General features: G+C 43.6%; 1 protein-coding gene across 1 annotated transcript; it reads left to right on the forward strand.

Moving 5' to 3' along the window:
* The first annotated feature begins 311 nt into the window (after positions 1-311).
* LOC142132626 (pleckstrin homology domain-containing family M member 2-like) lies at positions 312-9,024 on the forward strand. The gene is made up of 6 exons (XM_075194432.1): positions 312-418; positions 7,916-8,022; positions 8,432-8,541; positions 8,621-8,720; positions 8,808-8,895; positions 8,986-9,024. Exons 1-6 carry the CDS (start codon positions 359-361, stop codon positions 9,022-9,024), a joined length of 504 nt encoding a protein of 167 aa, XP_075050533.1. The 5' UTR covers positions 312-358.
* Positions 9,025-9,030: the final 6 nt, after the last annotated feature.

The raw sequence follows: 9,030 nt of genomic DNA on the forward strand, positions 1-9,030 counted from the left end.
CAGAGTGGTGGTAGGGCTATGAGGGGGTAGGGGGTCAGAGTGGTGGTAGGGCTATGAGGGGTAGGGGGTCAGAGTGGTGGTTGGGCTATGAAGGAGCAGGGAGTCTCTGAGGATGGGCAGGAGGTCTGTAAGGGAGTCTGAGTGTAGGGGTCTCAGAGTGGCTGGAAGGTCTCTGAGGGGACAGGGGGGTGGAGCTCTCTGAGGGGATGATCATGTGACCGTTGCCGGGGGCAGCGCTGCTCTGAAGAATCAAAACAATCCGTGACCCCGCCCCTCAGCCGCGCGCTGTAGTGTACATAGCCCGCCCCCTGCATGACGCAGCTTCCTGCGGGTCACATGACGGGACTGTACCGGGCGGATGGATCCGCGGCAGGTGAAGGACCGGATCCTGGAGAACATCAACCTGTCCGTGCGGAAGGTGACATTATACCGAGCTGTGATATATAGTATTATATTATATTATACATGGCTCTGTGTGTCTGTACATGTGATGTGTGTTACTGTGTGCTGGGCTGTGTACAGAGAGGTGTGTGTGTATATATATATTAGTGTGTTACTATGTGCTGGGCTGTGTACAGAGAGGTGTGTGTGTGTATATATTAGTGTGTTACTATGTGCTGGGCTGTGTACAGAGAGGTGTGTGTGTATATATATATTAGTGTGTTACTATGTGCTGGGCTGTGTACAGAGAGGTGTGTATGTATATATATATTAGTGTGTTACTATGTGCTGGGCTGTGTACAGAGAGGTGTGTGTGTATATATATATTAGTGTGTTACTATGTGCTGGGCTGTGTACAGAGAGGTGTGTGTGTATATATATATATATATATATTAGTGTGTTACTATGTGCTGGGCTGTGTACAGAGAGGTGTGTGTGTATATATATATATTAGTGTGTTACTGTGTGCTGGGCTGTGTACAGAGAGGTGTGTATGTATATATATATTAGTGTGTTACTATGTGCTGGGCTGTGTACAGAGAGGTGTGTGTGTATATATATATATTAGTGTGTTACTGTGTGCTGGGCTGTGTACAGAGAGGTGTGTGTGTATATATATAATATATATATATATATTAGTGTGTTACTATGTGCTGGGCTGTGTACAGAGAGGTGTGTGTGTATATATATATATTAGTGTGTTACTGTGTGCTGGGCTGTGTACAGAGAGGTGTGTATGTATATATATATATTAGTGTGTTACTGTGTGCTGGGCTGTGTACAGAGAGGTGTGTGTGTATATATATATTAGTGTGTTACTATGTGCTGGGCTGTGTACAGAGAGGTGTGTGTGTATATATATATATTCAGTGTGTTACTGTGTGCTGGGCTGTGTACAGAGAGGTGTGTGTGTATATATATATTAGTGTGTTACTATGTGCTGGGCTGTGTACAGAGAGGTGTGTATGTATATATATATTAGTGTGTTACTATGTGCTGGGCTGTGTACAGAGAGGTGTGTGTGTATATATATATATATTAGTGTGTTACTGTGTGCTGGGCTGTGTACAGAGAGGTGTGTGTGTATATATATATATATATATATATATATATATATATTAGTGTGTTACTATGTGCTGGGCTGTGTACAGAGAGGTGTGTGTGTATATCATATATATTAGTGTGTTACTGTGTGCTGGGCTGTGTACAGAGAGGTGTGTGTGTATATATATATTAGTGTGTTACTATGTGCTGGGCTGTGTACAGAGAGGTGTGTGTGTATATATATATATATATATATATATATATTAGTGTGTTACTATGTGCTGGGCTGTGTACAGAGAGGTGTGTGTGTATATATATATATTAGTGTGTTACTGTGTGCTGGGCTGTGTACAGAGAGGTGTGTGTGTGTATATATATATATTAGTGTGTTACTATGTGCTGGGCTGTGTACACAGGATATCTCTGTATTACATACTCTTGTGTATATATTGTGTGCACATCTTTAGAGTGCTAGCTTGGCAGCCCAGTGCTGTGTCTCACACCCGGAGTAACTGTTATACATAGGTTGTGTGATGTCTGCCCTGACCCCGTCCTACATGTACAGTTATGGGGGGAATTGATCCCTCATTCAGATCTATATTCTGTCCTGTAACAACAATCATCTGATCCTCACCAAGTCCTACAATGTATTCTTCTATCCCCATGTGATAAATCACTGATGTTACTTATAGAGGAATATATAGGTCCCGTGTGACAACGTAACATCCTGGATGTTTACACACCAATAATGATGGCGGGGTCTCCTTCTAGCCTCCACCATTATCTGATCTCCTCTTATATAGCAGCAGAACCTGTGTATAGACCCCCAGGGATTCCGTAGATCATAGAAACACTTGGACAGCGTTGCAGTAACAGCTTCCTGTAATTGATCAGTCTCTTGCACCATCTTTCACAAGTTTTGGCTCAATCCTTATAAATCTGCTTCAGCCGGTTGATATTCTCCTGAGGTCCAACCACAGCACCTCAGTGGGGTTGAGGTCTGGACTTTCCTAGTTTTACTTAGGATCATTGTGTTGTTTTCTGATCTAAAATGAAGCCAAGCTTCAGAGAGATGGCCGAGTCTTTTCCTCTAGAATACTCCGGTACAGAGAGGAGGTCGTGGAGGACTTAATGATTTTGAGGCGTCCAGTTCTTGTGGCTGCAGAACAACCTCAAATAATCACCCTTTCTCCACTGTGATGAATCTTAGCATTTACCATGTTGGCAGAGACTTGTAGGCCCCTTGTTGTATCTTTGGGTTCTCAGTGGTTCCTCAGCGCTTCATACGGTCTGATGTTTGGGTGAATATGGCCGGACGGCCGCTCCTGGGAAGATTGGTGGCTGTCGGTATGCTCCACAATAATTTCTCTCACTGCAGAAGGGTCTTACGATTGTTTGGAAATGGCCTGATAACATTTCCTGACGGATGAGCAGCAACAGTTACCTCTCGGAGATCTCTCAGACGTCTTTTCTCCTTGTCATGGTGGCTACACAGACCTGACTGCCCCAGACCGACCTCCATGAGGTTCTCCTGTTATAGAGAGGTCCTAGCACAAAATATGTTCTAGATGTGGAAGCAGTAAGAGTGTACTTCATACATGACGTATTATGTTGGCTTATATTCTATTTAATATGTAATAAAGTAAAATCTGTTCTGTTATTTGAGCTCAAATTTGAGGACTTGGTGAGGACAGGATGATTGTTGATGTCCTGATATGCAAAACACAGATTTAAAACCCTGTTTGTAAATTACTGTATGAGCTGTGGTGTAATATATAATAATGCGACTGCTGGGTGTGGAATAGGTCAGTACAGTACTTGTAATGTACACATAATATATATAATTATTGCATGCTATGGATGGCTGCGACTGTTGTAGGTCATTATATGGAGGGCGTCACGTGGCTGATAGACCTGTTTGTATGAGGTTCCTCCCTGTCAGGTATTTAGGAATGTGACATAAAGAGCCCCGGGCAGCTGAGTGCAGATCCTCACCCCAGAAAGTCAGCTGTCAGCAGTACATCATTAGTGCAGCAGCCATTACTGAGCGATGTGTATTAAGGTTCTGGGTATTATAGCCGTCTGCCTTAGTTGGGATCCTCTCTCCTTCTTGTGGTCATTGCATGTTGCCTAGCAGAGCTCACTGCCCAGGCTTTGTGCTCTGTGACGGAACCTCTTCATGGTAACTATATGGGGCATATGCAATTCTTTATTTTTCCCGCCGTGTTAAAACTATTACCGTTATTATGGTAATAGTTAGCTGGATTTCAGCTCGCGGCTCAGGGAGCTGAAATCCAGCGATAAAACTACTGTAATAACGTTTTTATTACAGATTTTCGCGATATTTTCTGCGTTTCCGCCGACAATTGAATATGCTCCTATGACTCTTGTGTGATTTAATATTAGTGTGGCCATCATGTATGATCTGTTCCGCCAGTAAGGAACATTCTCGCTAATGTCCCCTCCATCTATAGAGGATGTATGTGTCTGATAACATGCTACATGTATGATGCTGGCATCATATGTAACTAGGTGTAACAAGGACTGCTGTGTTTTATAGATGTATACTAAGCTCTCTGATCTGTGATCAGTAACTGGCTGTGTAAGGACGAGGTGCTGCAAGTCTGCACAACTGCCCTTGTGTATCAGCTGAACCCTAATGTTCATACAGCTTCTAAGGGTAGTGTATAAGTGGAGTATCCTCCCATCGGAGGTGGTAGAGGCTAATACAGTAGAGCAATGTTAAACATGCTTGGGATAGACATAAGGATATCCTAAAGCTGGGGTACACACTACAGAAATTTCGACCAACTTTTTATGCCGAGCGATTTTACATGCGATCGATGGTCCGATCGCTCGGTCCATGGACTGCATACACAGTAGCCTTCTTTAGGACGATAAAGGGAAGAGCGGACGTCCCTTTAGCGACTTTTTACAGCCATGTTGTCATGAGCAATGACTGTAATTTTGGTTCTTATCTGCCGTCATATTCTGTTTATCTAGTTCCTGAACAGATGATTTTTGTACATAATCTCAGTATTTTCTCTGTATTCACAATGACCCCTGTATCCCGCTGGTTCCTTTATCAGATCTCTTTGGGGCAGGGTCACCTCTTATATGTGTAGTATGTTGTTCTCTTCGCTGCATAGTAACTGAGACTAAACACAGCTGTACATGACTGGTTAGAGAGAAATATACCGCATTTATCAGCAGCTTTTATCTCCATATATTCTATGCACAAACCTGTAATCAGTCATAGACTCTGGTGCATGAGTTCTCCCAGAGAGCAGAATATCCTTTATTTACATAATACAAATATATGATGTGTCGTTATACGATCAGGGAATGTTCACTCCCTGAACCAGAGGAGCTTACAATCTAATTTCTGTATCCCACACACGCTAGCAGCAGTTTAGTCTGCTGACCATAAAACATTAATAATTTAGAGTGTGGGAAGAAAGCCGGAGGAACACGGGCAGAAGGTCCACACAGACGGCACCGCGTGGCAGTACGCTTATCTCCCTCTAGTAACGTTTCACCAGGGTATAAATAATGCTCTACAAGCAGCTATGCAATCAGGTGCTGTTTCACCCAGCATCCAATCAGACAGCTGCTCTCATCTTGTAACCACTGCTGGATAATGACAGCTAGAATCTGATTGGCTGCTCCGTTTGTTATTTTACCTCTCGTATGTTCCCCCATTATATTTAGTTGGCAGTAGTCAGGTATGAGGGTGGGTTTTGGCATCGCAGGGGAGCTTTACACACCAGGTCTTAGATTGGGGGTGCAGGCATAAGTGGGGTGCTCTAGTAATTATTCCCTCAGTGTGACGCCCATAGACGGGTGACACTTGATGGCGTGTACTGCGCAGAACGGTCCTAAACCTTATCCCGCAGATGAGGGTTTAGTGTCATCATGACCTGTAGTGGTTATCGCTCATTGGGGCAGGCAAGTCGGAGTGCCAGTCAGTCTGCACATCTAGTGGGTGATGCCCATGTCTGTGTATTACAGCTGTGACCTGCAGCTTATGCAGCAGTGCTGAGACTTGTAGTTCCACAATAGCCACCGGTGGCCTAAGCCCTTTCTATATCTGGAGGTGAAAGGTGTTTTAAAGTCCCACTTCCAGGGCTGGATTCCTGAAACCTCCGTCCGATATCTGTCTTGTAGAAGAACCAAACATTGTGCATTTCACAGTATAACTGGCCAGAATATTAGACTGCTGCTGATGGGGGTTAAACACTGTGCTGGTTACATGCCGGCTGTAATATCCAATATAACACACTCTTCTTGGCGTCGGTGAGCACATGGTATTACCCACCTGGTTCTGCTTTTCCCATATGTTTTCAAATGACTGATGTCTGTCTGGAAGCAGCTGTCATAGTATTCAATGTGTCAGCAAATGTTACTGACATAGGAAAATCAGTTATTACTTACAGTAGTATTTTACCAGCAATAAGTGGTCGGTAGAGGTGCAGCTGTGTATTGGGTGACTGCTGGTGGTCTCCGATGTTCTGTGAGGATGATGGATGTGTCTGCTGGGGATGACTATAGGTAGCGATGTCTGTATTACTGTGGCCCCTCCATTAGATGGGCAGGGGCTCCCGATGGTTCAACATTAATCTAACTTATTAGGTCCACACAGATTAATTGTATTATGCAGCTCTATTACGTCCAAGACTAAACCTTTATTATTATATGATTCAGGCAGTTACTATCCATGTAATGTCTTCCAGTAATACAATGTATCATCTACATTCAGTGCTGTTCTGTCTCAGACCTGGGCGTGTTATTTGTGTGATTACCTCTGTGTGCATCCATGTATTTGTATATTTCTCTGTTCTATTTATATTTTACCATGGGTTCTGTAAGTAAGTAACACAACAAGTAGTATCCATTGTACTGTGTGAGGCACCTAGAGATCTGACGTTTCCACTTCTGTCTTATAGGAATATATCTATACCTATTGATCTATATATGTGTGTGTGTGTGTGTATATGTGTATGTATATATATATATATATATATATATATATATATATATATACACATAGCTGCATGTGTGTGTGTTTTCTTTGTATTTTTACTATTTTAATATAAAAATCCTGCAATTTAGTTAGTCACAATCCAAAGAAATGATTAAATATATTTCACTTTTTACCCTAACTAATAGAAGCAGTGATGTTGTGTACAGGTTAGATTGTGACGAAGCTGCTGCTCCTGGGTCAGAGGCTGGGGGCTGCACAAGGCAGGCAGCCATGGCTGTTCTTTGTAGTCCTGCTTCCTCCCCCCGGCCACTCCACCCCAAGTACCCTCAAGTATGGCTGGGGAGGGAGGGGGGTTTTGCACACACATAGGACGTCTATTCTATCAATAGATCAACATATTTCTTTGTTCTTCATTAGTTAAATTGTATGTTACGGCTTTAAAAGTAAAAAGGAGGTGAGCTAAGAGTGTATTTAATTCCCCGGTCCAAGCATAGACTAACGCCTTATTTCCTGCTCTGATCATTAAGCTACACAGTCTGGGCTGTCTCTTCACTAGGATATGCAAATATCAGGACAAAAATTTGTAGCCCTTTATCTCTCTTCTGGGAACGTGAGCTGACACTGCCGTTAAGGAAGTGGCTCAGAGAGCATGCTGTTGCTGGCCCTTTAATTGTCCGCTCTGTAGATGGTCTTGTGACTGTGTATATTGCGGGATGAGAAGTTCCCTATTTCTAGGATGTTTACTGCTCACTCATCTATATATAAAGACTATGTTGTAAGAGTCTCTTCAGTTCACATAATTATGTTGTATTATAGGTCAGTGCTTTGTTCTACAGGAATCTGCAGCACGTGAGGTTTACCGACCCATCTGCCTGTGTGCGGGCTGCATCTCTATCCTGTATGCCAGCGATCTGTTAGTACCTCACAGGACATAGTGACTACCCCCCACCCAGCAGTGGTGGTCTGAGAAGAGCCCTTCAGTAAACTCCTCCACTTTATTCAGATAATTTATTTTTATATATTTAATAGGATTTATCAGTTTGTTAAAATCCCTGATTCTCTTTCATTTTCAGGGCTAAACTCTGAATATTACATAGCAAACTGTCATATTATAATGTAGAGTTCTGGTTGGTCCTGTGTCAGACATGTAACATGTTGTATGCAGTCTGTGGATCATCAACAGCTCTGGTCAGACCATGTTTAGGGCTCAAACATAATACATCCTATTGTCTGATTGGCCACATACTCTGGTCCCTCCCTGTGAGGACCACACAACATCCAGACAAGTAATGGCAGTCTCTGATGAGCCGAGGACTGGATCATTGCCCCTCGTAACCTAATTTGTGATCCATCCTTCTGCTAACTGAATCTCTGACCCTGCCACACTGTACACATGAGCTCGGGGGGTCTGCGCCTGTATTTACACCCTGACTTTTGCCCCCTCAGTTACAGAGTTACTTTGCCGCGTGTGAAGATGAGACGCCCGCTATACGGAACCATGACCGAGTCCTGCAAAGACTGTGTGAGCACCTGGACCATGCGCTGCTCTATGGGTGAGTCACTATTGTCAGGGAAGGGTGGGCGCTGTCTCCTGTTATGGCCTCTGGTGAGGTAGAAGCACTCGCAGTATGGCTGCCTCCATGACCGTGTATGCAGGTTATCCCCTGATGTACTTATTATCAATGTCTCCCAACTCCCGAATAAAGTTACACTGCTGCTCATTGGTAGAATAGAACTGCCGTTCTCAATTATGAGTGAATGCCCTAAATATTAGTGTCCACCACATGCTGATACCAACCTACCCGTTACTTGTTCCAGCAATTTAAAAAAAGAAATAATTACATCAACTGTTCCGGGCACATGGCGATCAGCCACCCACTATATATATATATATATATATATATATATATATATATATATATATATATATGTATCAGTGGGTCATGGTGTCTTCTCCCCCAGGTTACAGGATATCTCGTCTGGGTACTGGGTGCTGGTCGTACACTTTACCCGCAGGGAAGCGGTGAAGCAGATCGAGGAACAGCAGCATGTAGCTACGCTCCTCGGCCGCAGTGAGTAATTAGCTGTGTGATTTATAGTCCACCGTCAGTGCCCAGCACAAACGGCTCTTCTCTTGTGTGTCCCTGGCAGGCCGGGCCTGGCTGTACCTCGCGCTCAATGAGAATTCCCTGGAAAGTTACCTGAGATTATTCCAGGAGAACCAAAGTCTTTTGCAGAAGTACTACTACAAGTAAGTAGCGAGTGCAGATCCGTCGCCTGTCTGGCTGTGGCGGTGCTTCCCCCGCGCGTCATCCAATACTATGCTCTTCTGTTCCAGGAATGCTCTGGTTTGTAGTCATGACCATCTCACACTCTTCCTCACACTCGTGTCCGGTCTGGAGTTTATTAGATTTGATTTGGAGCTGGTGAGTTATATAAAATGTACAATATCCCTGCATAGATATAATTGATGTTCCCTCTAATTATTATTGGTGACTCACATTTTCTATGATTAGGTGCCTGACCCTGAAGAGGACCTGTTATGTTTACGATAGTCTGTA

Source organism: Mixophyes fleayi, unplaced genomic scaffold (genome assembly GCF_038048845.1).
Source record: "Mixophyes fleayi isolate aMixFle1 unplaced genomic scaffold, aMixFle1.hap1 Scaffold_3628, whole genome shotgun sequence".
In the NCBI taxonomy this organism is placed as follows: Eukaryota; Metazoa; Chordata; class Amphibia; order Anura; family Limnodynastidae; genus Mixophyes; species Mixophyes fleayi.